Below are 21,796 nucleotides of genomic sequence, written 5' to 3'. Positions count from 1 at the left end.
TAATAAGGATTCACTATTCTTAGGTTTGATATATTTAGCAAACATTGGCAGTACACAATGCTACTGACCGAAAATTCTTTTAGCATTACTATGTAGACATTCATTTTAACATTTCTGAAAAAAATAAACCATGAGGATATCTCCTAGTTAAAAGTCAAAATACCCTGTTGAGACAAAATGCCTCTGTAAGAAAACCTGATTCAAAAGACTCCTTTTAATTAAAAACTACACGAGTCAAATTAATCACAATATGAATTTTGACCTGATTTATTCATACAAATCAATCCAAATTCATTTTAGGCCCAAAATACATATGATAAGGATACTAGTAAATTTTTCCAGGTACTAGAGAATCTTGTATAAATGTATCTGTTCAAGTGCTTCTCTGTCAACATCCTTTTCCATATACACATCATAGTTCAGCTGCACCTCTTCGACCCATTGACTGAGCTGTACATCTGTCTGAAACAATGAAAGCAGAGCCTTAAATCAACACCATGTTTAAAAACAGCAGGAGTTTCAAGGTCAATACAACATTAAGAAGGCAAGACATAATATGAGAGATTAGTCATTCCAAATTATATGGCAATGATAAATTAATTTCTGGAAAAGCCATTTTAATTCAAATAGGAGATAACAAAGATAACTTTAAAAATTATCTCAGTCAATAGTCTAGATATTTTGTTAGCATATTCCAACTGCCTTTCTGTATGCATTTGTGTAAGCCTCAAGCATCCTGATCAGAGAGCAACACTCTGACAGATGTGCTGAGGGAGCAGCTAACAGTACCATGGAAGAATTGCAGGTATTTTCTTGTTTTACACCCAGGGAGTATTGTATTAAGGCTACAAAGGGCTTGTCAGCTGCTGTGTGACTACAGCCTGCTCCAAGAAAAGTTCAAATGACACCATTGCTGCTCTTGGGTCTGAGGATCTACTTCACCCATCAGCATACAGGCAACAAGTAATTCAATTTCTCTAAAACTAACTAACTACTGTGGTGAGCAAGTCACTTTATACACAACCTTGTCACATCTGATCAGTGTTTTGTTTCTTAACTAAAGCTAGACCACATAATTTGACTAGGTATCACATACATGATCTACCAATGAAAGACGGCACTGTTGTTGCTTCCAACTGCCATTTAAAGCTATGTAACCGATTCAGGATGCCTGATGGTAGTCACATGGCTAGCTGGGAGACCACATCTCTCACTAATCTGTACTTCCAAAAGCTCCTACTGGCATATTAATACACATGATAATACAATGATTCATGCAGACTACTGATACAGGCTGGGATTTTCATTTTCACATGAGGACAATCGAAGCACAGGAAGATGTGTTGGTGGTCAAAACAGAGTCCAGAGTCTTACACCTTTTAATCTCTGCACAAAATTGTATATCCTTCCTTACAGCAATACTGGCAAGCAGCTTACTTCAGCTACAGAGATGCCACTTTGATAGAAAATAACGAAGTGTGTCAGCTAAAACTGGCTGAGGGAACTTACCTGGAGCTTTGAAAGTGATTCTTCAAGACTTGGAACTGTCACTAACAGGGACCCTCTTTTCCTTACATTACAGGCAATAAATTCCCAAGCTCTGAAACATATTTAAAGGTAGATGACCAGTTTTTTGGGGAAAAACCACCCATATCTGATATACAATGAATCTAACACTTTATTTAGTTTTTTGGCCAGAGGTAGAGTAAGCTTAAAGATTTGCAATACATGCTTATCAGTCATTATTAATATCTAAGCAAATGTATTTGCAGGAATAAAACCAAGCTTTGTATTAAAAACACAGGGAATATAAGGTCTTAAAATGTTAGATTTTGTAACTTTTTATTTCTCATACATACATGCATATCATTTGGTATTGTGGAGACTTTCACTTTGAACAAGGGTTAAACACTGACATTTAGTCCCTTTAAATCTTTGGGTTTGAAGAAAAACCAGTCCTGAAGTGCAGTCTTTTATTAAGCTTCACAACAAGCTGCTCTTTACATACATACCTCGTGTACAGTCGTGACAAAGTACTTCTCTTAAGACATTAGTAATCAGAGTATTTAAATATAGCCCCCAGCACTCCTTTTTTTTTGATTTTGCAAGTAAGATAATTTCTCACACTATGGTAATTCAGACTAAAAAGAATTTAATTTCCAGCATTCTTCAAATGTCATTTGTCTTCATGCTACTAATGCAACACTAAACCACTATCCCCAAGTTAAGACAGAATCAAATGAATTCTTAGTCATGTGCCTGGAAACATATCTCTTGGCATTTTGAAACACCCACTATCCTTCACCCATCCACTCTTTGCCTCTCTGGTTGGCATTACCATCTGGTATCCAGGGCAGCAGGGCAAGCCTTAGCTGAAATTGGTACAAAATGTCAGACTTGGCTGAGACCAAGTGGAGACACAGGTACTCCTTCTTTTTGACTGCCCATTCTAAACTTCAGATGATCAAGTTATTTACATTTTAAATGGATGCTGCTGGATTAGCAAAAGCTCATCTGTGAGTGTCTTGTACCTGAAAGAGAACCTTAGCCACATGTTTGTTTGCTACCACATCCTTATGAGTATCTATTAGAAATATAATTAATAACCATGCTTTGTAGTCTGCATATATTACAGCTCTGACATCTGCAAGTCAGTGACCCATCTTACTTCTGAAGATTGAGCTTTATGCTGATACAAAAAAAAATTTCAGATTCTTTAGCAGCAAGATACTATTTTAACATATCAGTGCAAGGATTCAAGCCAAGGTTTGGGTAAACAAAGCAGCAGGGTTTAGTGGGTTTAACAATAAACAACTTCCAGAACACCTTAGCAGTTAAGTATAACAATTAAAAGTAGGCAGTCTGAAACAATTTCCTTATATAAATTATGTATGTGCCTTCAAAAAGCACAACCTTAAGGTTTTCCATAATTCACAAGGTTACACACACACTCCCAAAGAAATAGGTAACTTGTTTGGACACAGAGCTTACCTGGCCTGTTCCTGTCTGTCAAGAAAATATTCAAAGACATTATTCATTACAACAACATCAGCCTTCTGCAGAAGTGAGGGCTGAGTACAGATGTCTGCATGAACCACCTGAAGGAGAAAAATTTCCCAAGGCATAAGTTAAGAGACAAATACAGCCTTCAAGTAGTCATGAAGCCTGTCAGCCTAATACAGCACCTGCTACCACCCTTTTGAACCAGCCACAAAACCAGGTATTTCACTGGCTCCCCAGGAGATAAAACTGACATACAAAACCATAATAACCTTTCAAAAACAAAAAAACCCCCAAAATCAGATTTAACTCTTCTAAATAAAATACTCAATCCATTATGTTAAGTAAAATAAAGTACATCTTAATTTTGGTTTAGAACTGTGTGCCATAAAAGAGGAGATGATGTATGTGATGGCTGTTATATTCCACTTACCTATATTTTATAACAAATGTCCAGTGATTTCAGGAAAGATGTTAAGCTAGTTGAAGCTATTTTGAGGATATTAAAAGGTATCTCACAGGGTCAGTGGGTTACTGAAGGATTATAGCTAGAAAAGACATAAAGGACCCAGATTTGACAGCCGAATTCTCACAATGCATATTGGGACTGGGAATGCTGGAAAGGCAGGATGCTCAGCAGCACTGGAGGATCTTACTAAACAACTTCCTCTCCAGTCAGCACAGGAGGAGCTGTTTTGATTTCATCTAACTTCACCTACCAAAAAGGATATTAGCACATCATGTCATTTTTCAAAACAAGTGAGATGGGAGAATATGGATGCTCATTAACACTCTGATGTGTTTGATTTCCTCTTAAAGACAGAAAAATCTATCAGTCTGACTTGATGATCTATATGGGTCTTTTTCAACTCAGGATATTCTATTATTCTGCATCCCAAATCTGATGAGAAATGTAAATTGGAATATCTTTTGAAGGGGTAAGTGCTAGTCAGCATGAATTCACTAAAGGTAAATCATGTTTGACCAACCTGGCTGACTTCTGTGATGAACCAACTGCCTGGATGGATGAGGGCAGATCAGTGGATTTTTGTCTACTTTGATTTCAGCAAGGCCTCTGACACTGTTTCTCACAACATCCTCACAGGCAAACTCAGGGTGTGAGGACTGGATGAGTGCACAGTGAGGTGGATTGAGAACTGGCTGAACAGCAGATCCCAGAGGGTCATAACCAGTGGCACAGGGTCTAGTTGGAGGCCTGTCACTACTGGTGTCCCCTGAGGCTCAATACTGGGTCCAGTATTGTTTAACTTATCCATGAATGACTTGGATGAAGGGGAGATGCCTCCTCAGCAAGTTCACTGAGGACAGGAAGCTGGGAGGTGTGGCCAATACCCCAGAGAACTGTGCAGCCCTTCAGAAGGGCCTTGACAGGCTGGAGGGATGGGCAGAGAGGAACCTTCTGAAATTCAGCAAAGGCAAGTGCAGGGTCCTGCACTGGGGGAGGAATAACACCATGCACAGGATAGGATACTAATGGCAGTCCTAATATTTTAGGCCACAGTTCAGAGAGATGCTTGAACTATAGGCAAACTTTGACCGTAAGTTGATGTTTCCTTGACTTGAATGATACTTAAGACTTGACCTAAAATTACTCTGCATTTACAGAGTGGGTGAGCATACTGACCAAAGTGACCTAAGCACCTCATTCTCCCCAAATACATCCTCATTCCTGTTAGGGAATTAGGGACCACATAAGCATGTATGGTTGCACAGTGAGCCAGACCCAGGTACTGCTCTAGTCAAAACTCCAATATTGCTGGGTCCAGTTTCAGCTCAACCAGTTCTCTGATCTGCTTGGCTGTGTGCTGGCACAACAGAAGAAGCAGCAACTGATTTTAAAACTGCCCTGTTGTCCAATGGAATACACACCAAGCCTTTCATGATCACAGGCAATTTCTGAATTGAGGTCACAAGTTTCGTAAGATCTGTTGAACTGTTTACTTTCCTCCCAGTATTTGTTTCCTCAAATGGCAAAAGATGCTGAGCAACCTTCTATGTACTTTAACAAACCAAGTGTTGATCAAAGAAACACAAGGATCACTCAGAGCCACTAAAAATATCATTTCACTTTGCTATCCTTTAGGAACGTATTCTAATAAAAATTCAGAGTATCTTGAGAAAAACAATCTCTATTTAAGAAGAGTCTCTTAAAAGTTTTTCAAACTTGTGTCATGAATTATGACCAGCAAATGGATTCTCACAATTTTTCAAGCTGATATGTACCTCTAGAGAGGATTCACTTGGGGGTGAAATAAAAATCTAAGATTTAAATGTTCAAAGCAGTGTGATAACAGGAGTCACATGACTAAATTAGCATTTAATGAGACTCAAATAGCTAAGTCCTCAGGCACTGCTTTGAAAACCTATTATCTTATCTTTATGCTCCAAAATTAATACTTCAGCAGAATTACAAGGTGTGAAGAAAAACCATAAAAGTTTATAATAAAAAAATACACAAGGCTGAAAAGCATGCTTACAGATCTCCAGCTCCACTGAATTAACATGACAGAGTTCCTAACTGTACTTTCAGTTTCATCACAATAAAGTGTTATGAACACAAAACATATGCAAAACCCAAAGGTTATGGATAAACTGTCAGCAACTGCGACTGAATTGAGCAACCCAGTGATACTGCTTACCCTGTGTTAAATATTTTATGTTTATTATTTCTTTCTAGTTTAAAATTGGGTTACCTTAATTCCAAAGAAATTACTATACTCAGCAGTTTGTGTGACTTCATTCAAGAGCACATGCATACAACACAGAATTAAAGCCAGTATTTTACCCAGCATATTCTATTTACCAATTTTTGCTGGTAACAAAATAATGGGTATTGTCCAGAAAGGAATTTTTTTTTTCCTCTTTAAAATATTAGTAGCTATTCCCATAATGAAACTAGGGAAATGGTTCCCATAATGATAGCACTTTGTTTGAAACCCATTTTGTTTGTGGAAGGTACATATACACAGACATTCTATGGAAGGAAATACTGGTAATTCTAAGTCCTTTACGAGTCCTTAGATGCAAATTTGCGAATCCTACAAACATCTTTCTGCTAACAAAAGTGAATCACAGACATATACTTTTGTATTCATGACAGAAATTCTTTATACGCTCAGTTTCACAGAAGTGAGTGGCAATGATATCATTGATTTTACTGGGAGAATCAGCTAAGATATATCTGTTTTGTGTGAGCCAATGGGAAAGTCCAGTCAGGAAAAAGGCTAAGGGATTCATATTTTGATAATTTCCCTCTTCCTCTCTGCTATAAGATTTCTTTTTTCCTAATGCAAAGCCTTTGTATAGGATCAAAACAAGCAAAGGCAGAAACTTCTCAGAATGCTGATTTACCAGCCACTCACTTAAGCCAGATACCTTGTACACAGTGGTTAAAAATACATAAACTAAAACATATATTTAGTTACCTTTATTCTGTCAATGAACTCGTACTTTGTAATCATCATTTCTTGCAACTGGCAAAAGTCTGCATTCATTTCTACTCCGTGCAGCTGGGAAGCTGAGCTATAAAGATAACCCTACATTAGGAAAAGGAAATTTAGTAACTGTGATGCCTTTTAAACAAGTTCAAATTTTTAATTTAAAAAGAAGAGAATAAAACACAAGTTAAGATTTAAAAAAATTTTAAAATAGCGAGTTGAGAAATGCCTTTCAGTGGATGTGACATATTTTTCAGAGCTAAGCCCCTGATCTGGCAATTCCCACTTATGTCGCATGAATTTTAGTAAGAGATCCGAAATGACATGTCAAAAAGACAAGAAGGAAAGCTCCAAGTTCACTTCAGTTGCAAAACATATGGAAAATAGTCTAGGAAAAAAAAAAGGTGTACCAAACAAGTTATGAAAATAGTGTGAAGGGAAAAGACTAAATGTAATTTTTGTTTCTTGGGAGAATTGAAGAAAGTATCAAGAGAAAAGAACAAAACCAGGAGACATAACATAGTCAAAGTGAGTGAAAATGGAGGACAATGTAGCAATAATATAGTGGGATATTTTGATACCAAGTCTATATCAGCACCTCTAAGTTACTGTATTACTGACATTTTCAGATGCTTCATACAGGTACATGAGCAAAAAAAAGCTAAACTATGCCTTAATCTTAAGCCCAAAAACCAGTTCAGTTTGGACTAAGATTTTGAGAAGTTGTTCGAAATGTCAGAGAAGAAAAAGTACAAATACTTGAGCATACAGGGCCCGAGCAAAGATACTGCTTTAAGTACCACTGTCTCCACTGAGCACAGTTACACCTTGCCAACAATGGCAAAGGCAAACTGCTGAAGATACAGAATATCTGAGATACACATGTATTACAGCTTCATTATTAAGTTTTCTGAAACCATTCAACTCAGAGAGTAGAAAAGCAACCTGTGAAGGTGAAGTCACCCCTCCTCCAAGGCAAGGACATGTTACAAAGCAGAACCCTTTTTTGAAAGAGTGCTTTGAGAGTACCTTCTACTGTAATAATACAAGCATTTAAATACTTCAAAACAAATTCAGCCTAGCAAAAGTGTTACCATTTAAGGACCCAATGCTGCAAATATTTACAAATGGGAGTAACTTTCCTCATTTGAGTAATCCCAAAATTAGACTATTCAAATGAGTAAAATCACATGCTCAAGTGTTTCCAAGATTGAGCCCTAAACAGCCATTGACTTTTTAAAGAAAATAGTAATGTGTGTTTTGCATTGCTGTTGGCCATATGTTGCACCAGCCATGCCAAAAGCAATCAAAATTGCACTCAAGTTTCTCGATGAAGTATTTTATGTGCATTTTAAAACACAGAGCAGGACAATATGTTTTTGGAGACAAATTCATATCAAAGTCTTCCTTTGTGTAATTTAACAGTTTGTCAGCTTCATAAAGGAATTTAACATAACTAATCTATATATAGGCATGGTCAAGACATAAGAGGACAAACTTACTTATGAAAGAGACAGCAGGAACGAGTAAAAGAGCAGCATGTGTGACAGCAATATGCTACTCTGTTGGACAACACAGTTTTCCTCTCCATAAGCAAGATCATTTGTGTTCCCTCTTGTGAGGAACAGCGGAAGAACTGAAATCGCTAGTAAACAGCACCTTACACTATTCAGAGAGTCAGATCAGAGATGCCTCTCAGAATGACCCATCCAAGATTGAGTAATGAGAGTAGGCAGTCAGAAAAGAGGGAAAATGTTTGTCACAGTAATAAAATATGAATTCCTGTGCTGGAAGTTACCGCAAATAGCACTGCACCAAGCCTGGAGCCAACGTCAACCACTACCTTTCCTGTCAGGTCAGGCAGTACATGTTGATAAAGAAACTTCAGTTCCATGAGGGAAAAGGAATGCGAAATAAACTCTGGGAAATAAGAACAGAACAAAGGTGTTGGGTGGGCAGTACTAACTACAGTGTAATTAACTATTGAAATAGTAACCCGAAGAATTATCTTCACTGAAAACTTGTATGGTTTCCTGCCTGCACTAGCGCTGGGCACCCTGGAACACCAGGGTTTGCAGATCAGAGGTAATCTGCCAAGCAATCTGTCCCAAGTCTGGGGATTCTTTGCCTTACATGGAGAATTTTGAAATCCTTCATGAAACTGAATTACCTTTTTCTGCACAGTAACATATGTTAAAGAATACAAAACAAAGTAACTGGGAACTGTTCAACTGAAAAAGGAAATGTGGTATCCAAGGCTCAATACAATTTGTGCATAACGTTTTATGGGCAGACACCTTAATAGCTTTAATTTCAGCTCTAAGGTTTTAATGAATGAAATGTTCTCCATATAAACCATTCCTTCAGTGGCTGTGCTATACTGGCAACAGCACTGATCTGTACCACACCACACAAAAGCTTTAAGACAGATGGTGTTTTCTACTGTTTTTCAGCATGTGAGAGGAGACTGAGGCTACTGCGTGGACTCCTACAGTGCTGTCTTCCTCTCCAGGGGTACATAGCCTGCCTCTTACCTGCCCAGTTTTTGTGGGCAACAACCGTCACTCATACACTGCAAATTAATTCAACTCACATGTGTAGGAGGCTCCTTCCACTGGTTATGGGAAATAATTCTGGCCTGTGTATTGCACCAGTCTGGACAGAGTCCTCCATCAGCTGGATGTTGTCTTGTCCAGCTGAGTCACTGCACAAACCAGTTTAATTAAACTCAATTTGTTTCTCTTGTTCCCAAAAGAACACTTACCTAAAGATGCAGTTTTGTATGAGCCACACTCTGTGCAGTAGCTCCTACTCATTTTCCCCTCCTCACACAATGAATCAACAACATCATCATCATAAAGGAATGCATCAACATGAATCATGGGCAGTGGATGCTGGTGTATCTGAGAAGAGGAATAAAACCTTAGAAAGGCATAACCAAGTCTCTTAATTTCATTTACACTGTCACATGTTAACTGTCCCACCATCCTACCTTTCCTAAATCTCAGAGATCCATGTTTTTCCCTATGCAACAATTACAAAAAAAAATTAAACAACAGAAATCCTACATGTAAACTGGGTCATCAAATTCCACTGAAATAACCAGTACGTGACAGTCGACAAATGAAAGCAAGCTAGTTTTGATACCTGAGCAGGGGCCCGATGTGAGTTTTGTCTCCTTAGTGCTTGCTTGGCTATAGAGAAGACACACGGTAAAGGAAGCTTTTTCCTCTTCTTTTAATGAGGAGAATGTAACTTAAATTTAGGAGAAAGGTCAATTTGCTTCTCAGCCTCAACTGACTATTTTTAACATCATGCCTTATGCCTCTACCTAGAAGCACCCCTGATTAACATGAGTGTCACTTTCAATCAAAAGTACACCAGGTGGGATGCTTGCCTTCTCATCATTTCAAGGGATATGATCTTCATCCTCCTACTCATCTTTCCTCCCTTTTCCAGGCTTGCTGCATGTGGCCAATCCACTTTTCCCATTGAAGAGCCATACACCACTTTTCTGGGGAATGCATTAACTTTCCTTGTATACTGACAGCTCAAGTAGAAAAGGTGCACTCCCCTCCCACAGGACTCACAGCCCACTTCTTTCTGAGACATCAGAATCTGAAAAGAGCTGGATTATCATCTCTGGGCTGCCCACATTATGGCAACAGCAAAACACTGGCCCTGGGTTCCTGTTGCCTTTAAGGGGGCTGTTAGAGCCTATTATGGAGCTAGCATTAAAGAATCACTGTGACAGGTGCCATACCACACAGAATTAAAGCTATGCCAAATAACTCATGATCAAAGTATTAAGAACTATGAAGAAACTTCCCTGGAGTCATGCAAACACAGAGCAACAGACCTGAGAACAAAACTGAGATTTCCTACACTTCAATCCACACTCATTCTCTATTATGAACTACTGCTAAAAATGAAATCAGAATAAATGATGTGGTTCAGCAAAAGCAGACCGTAACAGTTAGCTTACTTTCTGAACAGCTTGATGTTCCGAAGTGAACATTGCCTCAACGGGTAAACGATTCCGCAAATCTTCAGCGATATTTCTGAGCACAACATCGCTGTTACTCACCACAAACTCATCAAAGTCATCTATAAATCAAGACAAAAAAAAAACCCTGAACAATCACATGCAGATCATGTGGACTAAGTGATGACCAGTACAATACAGTTGCAAGACATAAACAACACCAGATGGATAAAGTTTTTTATTTGAATGCATTTTTCAGCCTTTGTTAGCTTTTCCAGCCAATGACAGTTTAGGATTGTAATAACTTTGCCATGTAAAATAAATGCACTGCTTTTCTGAAATCTCAAATTATTTTCATATTTATAAATTTATAACTCACATATGATGGTCTGGGCTGCCACCAAAGTGATACTGTTTCAGCTTAAGATATAAAAAACATCAAAGATGTTTTTGAACTACTGGAGAAATGACAAAACTCGATAGTTGCCCGAATGCAGGCTCTTTTTTTTTTAATACAAGTTTCTTTTTATACATATGATCTTTCTAATAAATTTACAAAAAAATCGGGGCTAATGCACAGTTCAACAGTTCAACTCACAATATATTTTACATTACCTAACCTATCAAAATATTTCAAGTGGGAAGGAAAATAGGAATGGATGTAAACCAATACATTTTTGCAAAGCCAAACTGTAAATTTTTGCTATTTTTCCAGGATATTCCTGCATTACTCTAGCACATTTTTTTAAAAGACATCTAGAAAAAAGATTGAGAAGGAAACCATGTCAAGTCACTAATCCTTTCTTCTTCCAAGGCTCAATCAATACTGTCATTACTTCTCCAAACTGTTCTTTTAAAAATGATTGTTAATCCTGGAGACTCTATAACCACCCTTAGCCATCTATTTCAGTGTTTGACTACCCTTAATATTAGAAAGGAATACTCTTCGTAATTACTGATTTAGACTTCCTCTGCCACTACTTATTCCTTTCCATCATATAGTAACTATTTACTTCCCTGAAGACTTATCGTGCATCACATCAGTCTTCTTTCCAAGAAAAAACGAGATTTGCCTATCCAGACCCTTCCTGATTTTTTTTCTCCTAGAGTATGATCATTCTCAACACCTCCCTTTGGATCTTCTGGACTCTCTCATCCTTTATGGCCTGCAGTATTGAGTGCCAGACACACCAGCCAAAGGTTTACTTGCACTTACCAGACTTCACATCTTGCAGCCAATATCCTGCTTACACCCCCCCAGTTTCACCTTGAGAGTATGATGTTCCTAACTGGCATTCAGCAGCTTTTCCTGCTATGGTTTCCTCAAAAGGACTAGATGAAATTCCTTTTTGTCTGGACATCCCACTGCTTTGAGGATGTTGAACTGGATCTAAACAAAGGCTCATCTCAGATCAAAGCTACATACCTGTAAAAGACAACAACCGCTACCACCAAAAAGCAATCACTAATCTAATCCTGAAAAAATACACCAAACCCATCTATTAAGTCACATCTAAAAACAGACATGTATGTCCTCTCTTCCCCACCCCTTCTGTTTTGTTTCTTGTTTTATTTAGACTGCCATCATGTTGGGCAGCAACTGGGCTTTTTCATGTACATGCATCACTCACAAAAAGAAAATCTGACAGCTTTTACAAGTGTTTTTAAAAAAAGCAGTGTTTGCTAGCATTGCTGTTCCAGGTGGCAACATTAGTACAGAAAAGCTTGATGGCAAACAGGCTCAAAATAAATCTACAGCATACACTACAAGTTTCTCCATGCTAATATATTTAATCTTTCCTGTGGATCATGGGAAATGCTAGAAAGAGTGAGAAATTTTAAGGCTAGTATAGAAAACAGAAACCTGCTAACCTTTTAAATGCTTCTGAAATGCTTTTTGCTTAAGCACTGTAGTGAGAACAGTATGATTAAAGAAACCATCATTTATTGGTGCAAAATGCTCTCCTCTTAACAGTGCAAATGTAAATGGTTCTTTCAACCCATCCCAAAATGGACTTGAACAGATAATCCTGAATCCCCCTTACTACTGCTGTGTAGTAAGCAGCAGAAACTTTAAATTATCCGTATTCCCTTAAGATGTATTTGGTTTATAATTTATTAAATGCATAGCAGTAATGCTCCAAGGCCCTGATGGGCCATTGCCATTGGTAGTTGTTATACTTCAGGAAGACAATTCACTGCTCCAAAGTGCTCACAGTTGCGTTCTCCAGAACCTCAGCTCCTAAAGAGATGCAGACTTTGCAGTGAGGAACACAGGAGGGATAGAGGCAGCAGCTGCAACAGCAGCAACACCAACACAACAGGTGCAATGTAGCAGCTCCAGCTTGTCAGCATTTTAATTTGAAACCTCTAATGAGCACCCATCCTGTTAAACTCACAGTCCATCCAACAATTTGTAGATTTGTTGTGAACATCCCAGCAGCAGTGAGTGATTTTTCCGATCAGCTCAGGGAAGATTTCTAGGGATGTGATACAGCACAGAATAAACCCAGATATTATGGGAAAAGAAGGTGGGCAAATCTAAGTAGCTTAACTGGGACTATCAGCACCACGACATGCCCTCAAGAGTGCCAAGGTGCCAATTTGCTGAGGTGGATAACATCTGAGGAAGCAAGGGGAAAAATCATGCTAGAGACAGAACAAGAGACTAGAAAGCTGATATTAGCAGCTGAACAGATCAGTGCCTGTGGGCAATAAGCCTCTACATCTGGCATTTGCTTTAAAACAATACTATTACTATGCAAGAGAGCTCATCCAGCTGTTATAGTGCCTGTTAAGAGTATCAAATTCATATACAGCATTTAATGAAATGCAGGAAGTGTTCCTAGACCACCAGGCCAGCCACATCACACTGCAAATACAGAACTTCAGCTCTCTTCCTCACAGATCTAGTGCATCAATAGGATCTGCTTCCTCATGGCCTGGGTGACCTTTCCTGGCCAACATTAGTGACTGACAGCTCTCCAGACTATTCAGTGTTCCAGCTCCATAGTAGAGAAACACACACCTTCAGTGGGAGACAGGCAGCACATCCGTCTTCCTCTAATCCAGAATATCCCTTCCCTGCCTTGAGTTCTAGCTGTATGCTACCTGTCACAACACTGACCATCTTGCATGGGGCCCTCTGATCTCTTCTTGCAAAACAAAGTAGGACACACACAGGTTCTTGTATGCTCTGTACAAAACAGGTCCTAAGGACAACACACATGCAGCCCAATGAAAAAACTGTTGAAACACTGACACTGAAAAATAAATGATGAATGGAAATGCTCCCTTCTGACTATCAGTTAATGCTCTAAAACAAAAAGGAGAAGGACATCTGAACAGACTCCATCTGAGACAACAAAATGGCAGCTGCAGCAGAAGTTGTGTGCGCAACACTCCACACCTGTGTGTATAGTCTGTGACTGAACTCTGACATGGAGAGTCGACTCATTCCTGTCAAAGCAAGAAACAGCAACAGCTACCATAATAACTCATTTACTTTTGCAGTATGTAAATATTTGTAGATTGCCATCAAGTAGGAAAGACCAGTGCCAAATATGAAAATATGCATCTCTGCTGGTATAGTTTTATCAACTCCACCCTTGCGTTTAACAAATTGTTCACTCTTGAGAATCTCAGTATCACCTTACAAGGGATCTTCAAGAGGAAACAAAAATAGAAAACTATTTTATACATCATTTTTGCACTTGTTATATACATAAAATATATATAACATGAAATGGAGAGTGTGCAAGCCAACCTGTGTTCATTGAACAGACAACTAACCAGGAAACAATGTACAGTTCATGAAACACTGCAAGATGAATCACAATCATTTGTTTATGGAGGAAGTCTGAGTGCGTAGTGTTTGTATTTTACTTCAAAAACCGGTTCCACTGGATTTACTCAACATGCATTTATAAAATTTAATTAACACATTGCAAAAAGCCTCATTATCACCCTGGTGCTAGTCAGCCTTTCTACACAAGCTAAGAAAACATCACAAAGCTTCACACCAGACAGAGAGCACCACTATACCAACATCTGAACACCCAGGCACTGCAAAATACAGGATTGAAGACAAGCAATGTGTGATTTCCAAATGACAACAGAAGATTACAGAAAGAAGAGGATTTAGCAAAGGCAACCATAACAGCAAGCACCTTACGGTCTTCTAGATATATTCTCCGACTCACAGAAAAGCAAATATTAACAGCCATGTTACTTAATACAAGGTTAATTTAGTAATTCAGCATGTTTTCATAATACTGGACAACCCAGTCAAGGAGGAAGCACCACATCCCTAAAACTTTAGTATCGCCCTTTTTGGCTAAACCATTTGAGAAGCAATATGTGACCTCAGTATATCAAGTACCTCAGGAACTCTAAATATTATTTCTATCCCAAAGCACACATAGCCACTAGTAGAAAGTAACTGGCTTTTCCCAACAGAAATATAACGAGAGCTTATTTTGTTAGTTTAAGTCTTTTACATTGATTAATTGAAAGAAGCTTTAAAGTTAAATTTTAAACAAGGTAAGTCACATGCCTGTTTAACAATCACTAGTTTTCCCCACCACTATTAAATTTCAGTGACTAACAACTTAGAAGTACTTGGTACTCTGGAGACCTCTCTCGCACCACTATCACTTGTCACAACAAAGGAAATTAATGATAATTCCCAAAGTTGATGATTCATGACATTATACGCAACAACCCATTTTAGTTTACCAAACAGAATAGTGGAAAAGAATTGGTATGGTATAATTTTAACAAATAAATCCATTCCAGTTAATGTGGAAATGCAGTGTTATTTTTATCTCTTCTGAAAGGGTATTTTACTTGAATAAATCACTTCTACAAATTTGGATATGAAGCCTTGTACTAAATTGCTTTTTCACATGCACATGCACAAAAGCACATACTATACTTGCCCAATTGCAGAAGCCCAGATTTTCATCCTTTTTAAAGCTACTCATTCCACTTTAGTTCCATTCCATTAAAAGAATCAAGCCTTTTCTTATCCAGTTTCCTCTTCTTGTCTTGTGAAAATTATCATCTGGTAACTTTACCTAGCAGGTCTGAGAACATGCTAATGCCTAGATAATAAAGTACATGATAGAAAATTCTGGACACACTTGGTCTGCTCCCAAGAGTCTGATGAGAAGTCTCTTCTCCATATGCAGAACACTGTCCTAAAGCAGCACATCCTCCATAATCAGTTAGGTTAATTTTATAAGATACTCCTCCCTCACTGCCTGTTAAAAGCCTGAATTTACAGCACTGACTGCCCTCAACTTTCAAGTCACAAGACTAAATTGTGCTCCAACCTCTTAAACAGCTGGTTGCTCCCAGTACAAGTGAAACCACAAGAAAAAAATTAATTTGAACTTAATTATATGTTTCTTATCCTTAAATTATAAGATTTGTAATGAGATTTGCAAGGATTATTATTCAATTATTATTTTGAGCAATTCTCTTGATATTGGATATTTTGAATACTGTAGGAACAATCAGCAATTCAGACCAGTATATCACTTCGAAATCTTAGCTTCAGATTTAAAAGTTTCTAAGGCAATGCATAGATTAGAAGAGGTTTGTAACAGTGTTTTATTACACTGTTACATGAGCTAAAAAAAACTTTTAAGTTAGTATCAAAACAGTAAGTTTTAGCCCTGATGGAAAAATATTTCAATCTTAGACTCCATGAACAGAACACAAGAAGCATAAAGGGTCTTATCACCGTATCTGTGCTTCACTGACATTAACTAAGAGGCAGGCTTTGTAATCTACATTTAAGTGCTAAGTACAGCCGAAGTGTTCAGTAGTTGCCAGTACGTAGAGTGGTTTGGTGACTTCAATCTCAAACTCAAGATTCAGATTCCTGTATTTACCTCCCCTGATTCCTGTCTTCCTGTTCATGTAAACACATAGCTTGGTCAATTCTTTCACTGGTTATCTCCTCCAGCACTCATTCTTACCAAATGCAACCTTTTCTGCTACTGAAAATTTTAGAATCTCAGCAGTGGAGGTTCAAGTGGGAACTTGACATACAACAAATGCTGGACCCAACTGAGGGGAATCATAAGGGGGGTTTCCCCAAGTGGTTTGAATTAGCTCTTGGGCTTCACCCAGGTTTTCTTAGCCGGAACTTCTGGAACATGGTTATTGCAAAAGGATATTAAAGCATTAATCATCCTATGATAAAAAAGTTAAGACACCAAAGGTTCCTGTTCTTTTTTCCAACTCTTACTATTTTATTTTCTTTAAGATCTAAGACTAACTCAAAAGAAAAGCTGGAATGCAAGTCACCGTGAAATGACGTACATTTCACTGCAGTGTGTGGGAAGAGCTAGCTGATTGTGAAACAGCCAAGCAGTGTTGCTAAGCAGCTGTTTTAAAACAGTAATGTCTTCTTCCATCACACATAAAGATTCGGAATGTCTAAAATTCTCAACACAAAAAATCCCCACATTCATACAAAGAAAAAACGAATAGAATCTTGCATTCACTTACATTCCCATAATTACTAAGGAAGGTTAGTCAGAAATCATCGCAGTGAGAACACGTTCAGTGTTCTCTCAGTTCAAAATATGTAAGGCTTTACTTCAGGTAAGATAACCGGCTTTACTATAAATAAATTTGTCTCTTCTACGGAAGTTTCTCAATAACGTTTCATGCATTCAGTGTGCGAGTCAGAAAACACCAACTAACCAATAAATAAGGCTGTCTTTGCAACAACACTAATCCTAAAGGTCAACCACTTTATGCAGGACTTTAAGGATGCATGTACACTTTAATTCAGAGAGCGGCGTGATGAAGGAAAAAAGCCTGACTACAGCTAACACTGGAATCATGCCCAGTTCTCCTCAGCTGGAGGTAAAACTGTAAGCTCAACATCTTGACAGAAACAGGAATGGGATTCAGGAGGACGAGGTGGGGAACTGATACACCACAGAAAAACAGTTTGTCTGTGGGGATACCATTTTTGTTTCCATTTATCCTATCCTAGTTTTCATTCAGAATATTATCTCTCCATCCCTACCACTTTTTTTTTCTTTTGTTCATCAGAGGCTTGTTTCTTTCCTATGTCTATATCACCAAAGACTAGGCTTTTATTTCCATGTGGCAAAGAGATTTGGTAATTTTACATCTTCCATAAAACAGTCTTTTCTCTGCACAGAGAGAACACCATATTCCCTAGCTGTATTCAGGGTACAGCAGCAGAAACCTCTACCAGCTCCTCACTATCCTCAGTCCAACTAGTATTAATTATCACAGGACTATCTAGGTATTAAAATGGGCAGTATAATTACTCAAATGCAACAATTCTGAGGGGGAAAAAAAGCCACAGTAAAAGTTACTGCCAGTATGCAGCCACAGAAGTAGCTCAGAGAAACAATCGAAGAGAAGTATCATCAAGAGTGCTGTGCTGGGGACATCACAAAAAATATTTGCATCTCTGAGGAAACTGCACAAAGGCTAAAGGAATGTGACCTGCAGGACAAATGCCTCTCCTCCCTTACTGTTCAACGCTGCAAGAAAATAAAACCAGTAAGGGAGATACTGATCTTGTACTCCAGTCCTGTACTCATCAGGGTGAAAGCTAGAGATAAAGCAGGACACAGCCATTCAGACAAAGGAGATTAGAAAAACAGGAACAGGTTAATGACCCAAAGAGGCAATGAAACATATCTTGATTGTTTAACAATGAAAAGTTTTTACACATAGCCAAAAAGCTTTCTAATTCCCACTCTTTTACTATGTAAACATAAACGTATGTTAGAGAGGGAGACTGCAGCACCGAGAGAGTACAAGAATTGGACAAACATTAATACTTTTCCTTAAAACACCATAAGCAACAGATTCAGAAACTGGTAACTTCTACAAGCATTAGCATGAGACCAAATCCTATAGGCTCTACATTCCTCCACAAATGTGGCAATCAGGGAAATATGATTTAACTAAGTCACGCATTCTAAATGACACACCTGGGAACAAATATGGTTGCCTATAATTCTATACTGCATCAGCACTTGACACAAAGTGTAAGCAAATGCCGAAGATGCAGATGCCTAAAGTGCAACTTGATTTCTCAGAATATTAATTAATAGCATCCAGCCAGGATATTAACAATGAGCATTTTTTAAAAGAGAAAATTAGCATAAAATATTACCAGAGCACAAGCCTGTAAAGAAAGAATTCTAAACCGAAAAAGATTCTGAAGATGGCCTGACAAGGAGACTAAAGAGATGAAATTATATTAATTACTTCAGCTGCTTGATCCTGATTGCCCTGTCCACTCTGTTCTCTGATCTGCAGCATAAGAGCTGAAAAGCCATTGAATGGCAACTGTAAAGCTAATTATGTTTAAAGATGATGCACACAGTGAAGCAGCAGCAATCACTACTGATGTGAACAGTATAAAAATAGAAGGACACAGATTGCTCAGATGTACCACACACAAAGTAGATCAAAATTTGGAACCTAATTTACACTTTGGCTTGTATCTTAATTATGAAGAGCAAATATGAGGCAAGAATATATGTGTCCTTTCACTGAAAGGACTAGGCAAAGAGCTGCATCATTAAAATTCAGGAAAAATATTTGAGAGATCATAATCTAACAAACACTAGGAACCGTAGCATATTATCTTTCACAGAAACCATCTGTGGTAAGTTTTGGAAGCTGCAACATAAAAAAAATATTAAAACGTATTCATTGACAAAGGATTTTGGAGTCTACATAAACTACGCCATTGGCTAAAAATTCCTATGGCAGAAGTAAAACACGATCATAGAATCAAAACAGAGAAAACAGTAAGTATTAGTTTCCTAACTGAAACAGTTCAGCATTTTCAAGTTTCACTAGTAAGTTTCCATGTGCTTTACTGTATTTGTAAAGGAGTCAGGAAGCTGAGAAAGCCATATATGCACACCACACGAACTAACATAGTGTATAGGAGCTGTGATGATTTCTGTTAAGTGAATAAGCAATATGAATGATTGCATATGAAATTCAATGAGATTTTTATATTAGAGCATACTGGATAGAAGAAAACCATCTCTAACAAGATTATTTACAGTAACCCAAGCCCTGTTTAGCAAGCAGAGCATGCTACTGTGTCCAGACAAGACCTCAAAAATGGAAGGATGAAGTGCTTACAGGCAATTGCTCCAGCATTATGTCTATACACACATGCAGACGTATGCATGTGTAGATATATATATACACACAGATATGTATATGTACATACACACACAGAGAAAATTAGAATGTTTAACCACAATTAACACTAACTACTTCCATCAAAATTCAGCCTTCAAGTTCTAGGGAGGCCCATCTCTGCTCTAGTCACGGCAGCTGACGCCCAGACGCTCTGCAACATTTGGCAATGTCTCTTCTAAGAAAGTACCCGTTTGGGTGGGAGGGCTGCATGCCTGTCACTGGACAGTAAATGCTGTTCCTAGCTAGCTCCCGTCCCATAAATCCAGCAGAGGGCCTGCTCCACCTGAGAAGGATCTGCCCTGCCTCTCCGAGTGACTATGGGAGCCGCAAACCACAGGGGAACGATGAGTTTGCAGTTCCAAGTACCTGGACAGCTGGACAACTTCTTGGTGTCAGATGTACCTTTGTGCCACGGTGCCTGTGTGTTGGCTTATGAAGTTTTCACCTTGAAGTGGAAGTGCTGGAACAAAGACCCAAACAGGAAGCATAACCCGAGCACAGCAGGGCATGACTTGGAGAAGTATTGTTATCATATGATGAATTTCTCCTAACACGTGATCATCAGGGTAGATTTATCATCCCAGGAGACAATCATTAATAAACAGGACACACACATACTGGATGCTTGGGACTGGATCACAAGACTGAAGGGGTCTTCCAGATTCCTATTTGCAATGGCAAACTGCACATATATCCTGAGACTAAGCAGCGTTTAGACTTTATTCAGCATGGCACTGTGTGCGTACAGCTTTAATACACTGCCTATATTGAGGTTTTCCGTGTCATTCTTTGCGTTCAGTTGCAAATTAACAGCTTCTGCACTGACCCGTATTTCCCTTCTTCATCTGCCACAAAATGCTTGATTGCAGCACACTGATGAAATTATATCCAGGCATAAACAAGGGAGTAAACAAAAAACTATGTTAACTTAAGGTGACATCAAGTGGTGAAAGTAGCGTTTGTAAACTAGCTCAAACCGCTATCTCCAAACTTGTGAAAGTCTGCTGTGAACACGTGTGAAGTTAAACAAGACAAGCCTAATACCCAAAGACCTCTCGGTGCCGCAGGAGCAGGGTGGCTCCGCACGACCTGCGCCGCCGCGGGGCTTGCGGGTTACCCCGCAGCCCGTCCTGCTCCGCTGCCGGGCGCGCCCGTGCCGCGACACCGCCGGCCCCGGACACGGCACCGGCACCCCAGGCCGCGGCGGAGGGGGCGAGCGCGGCCCGGACCCGGGCAGCTGCGGCACGGCCACCCCCGATCGGAGCCGGGCAGGGCGGGCGCCACCGGCCGCGCTCTGCTCCAGCCTCCCCGAGCGCCGCAGCCCGGCTGAGCCGCCCGGCCGGCACCCGCCGGTACCCTGCGAGCCGCGTGCACCCGGCAGGGCCGGAAGGGGGCGGCGCCCCGGCCCGGGCACGGTGCCCCTCGCCCAGGGTCCGCTCCCCCCCCCCCCCCTCCCCGCCCTGGCTGCCGCACCGCGCCCCACAGCCCGACCCGCCGGCAGGGCCGAGCGGGGTGTGGGCCCAGCCGGGGACGCGGGCGCGGTGCGGGCGCGGCCCCGCCGGCGCTTACGGGTGTTGCGCATCCAGTGCAGCAGGCGCGGCAGGTCGGCGGCGCGCGTGCCCCGCACGGCCGCCAGCACCGCGCGCCGCGCCGCCTCCAGCTCCATCGCGCCGCCGCCGCGGGGGGGCGCCACGCGCACCGCCTCCCGCACATGGGCGCCCCGGGAGAAGCCCCGCCCCCTGCGCCCCCACCCAGCCGCTTCCCGCGCGTGCGCAGGCGGGAGGGCGACGCCGACCGGAAGGGGCCCTTCTCGCATGCTCGGCCCCGCCCTTAGGCGCCCTCCCTCGGCGCGTGCTCGCGCTGCCGCTCGGCGCCGCGCCCGGCCCCGCCCCCGGCCCCGCCCCGCCCCACCGTGACGGCGTGCCACGGGGGCGGAGCTCCGCCCTCTCTGACCCCGCCCGCGGCCGCGCCTCTCGCCCGGCCTTAAGGCGGCGAGGCCCTATTCCCGCGTGTGCCGCGCCGGGTGAGGGTGGGACGTTCTCACGAGCCACCTTAACGGCGCAGCGGGCCCGCGCGCGTCCCGGAAGCGGAAGCCAACGGGGGCCGGTGGGGCGACGGC

General features: G+C 40.5%; 1 protein-coding gene across 1 annotated transcript; it reads right to left on the bottom strand.

Moving 5' to 3' along the window:
• Positions 1–243: 243 nt before the first annotated feature.
• On the bottom strand, positions 244–21,493 carry LOC125327133. Its single transcript, XM_048306225.1, has 8 exons — positions 21,247–21,493; positions 10,444–10,565; positions 9,223–9,361; positions 8,257–8,378; positions 6,447–6,557; positions 2,992–3,098; positions 1,510–1,600; positions 244–462 (listed from the first exon to the last, which is right to left on the bottom strand). The coding sequence occupies exons 1-8, from the start codon at positions 21,491–21,493 to the stop codon at positions 346–348; spliced, it is 1,056 nt and encodes a 351-aa protein (XP_048162182.1). The 3' UTR covers positions 244–345.
• Positions 21,494–21,796: the final 303 nt, after the last annotated feature.

This window comes from Corvus hawaiiensis, chromosome 6 (genome assembly GCF_020740725.1).
Source record: "Corvus hawaiiensis isolate bCorHaw1 chromosome 6, bCorHaw1.pri.cur, whole genome shotgun sequence".
In the NCBI taxonomy this organism is placed as follows: Eukaryota; Metazoa; Chordata; class Aves; order Passeriformes; family Corvidae; genus Corvus; species Corvus hawaiiensis.
The sequence above is the reverse complement of the archived record's forward strand: the minus strand, read 5'-3'. Positions and strand labels throughout refer to the sequence as shown.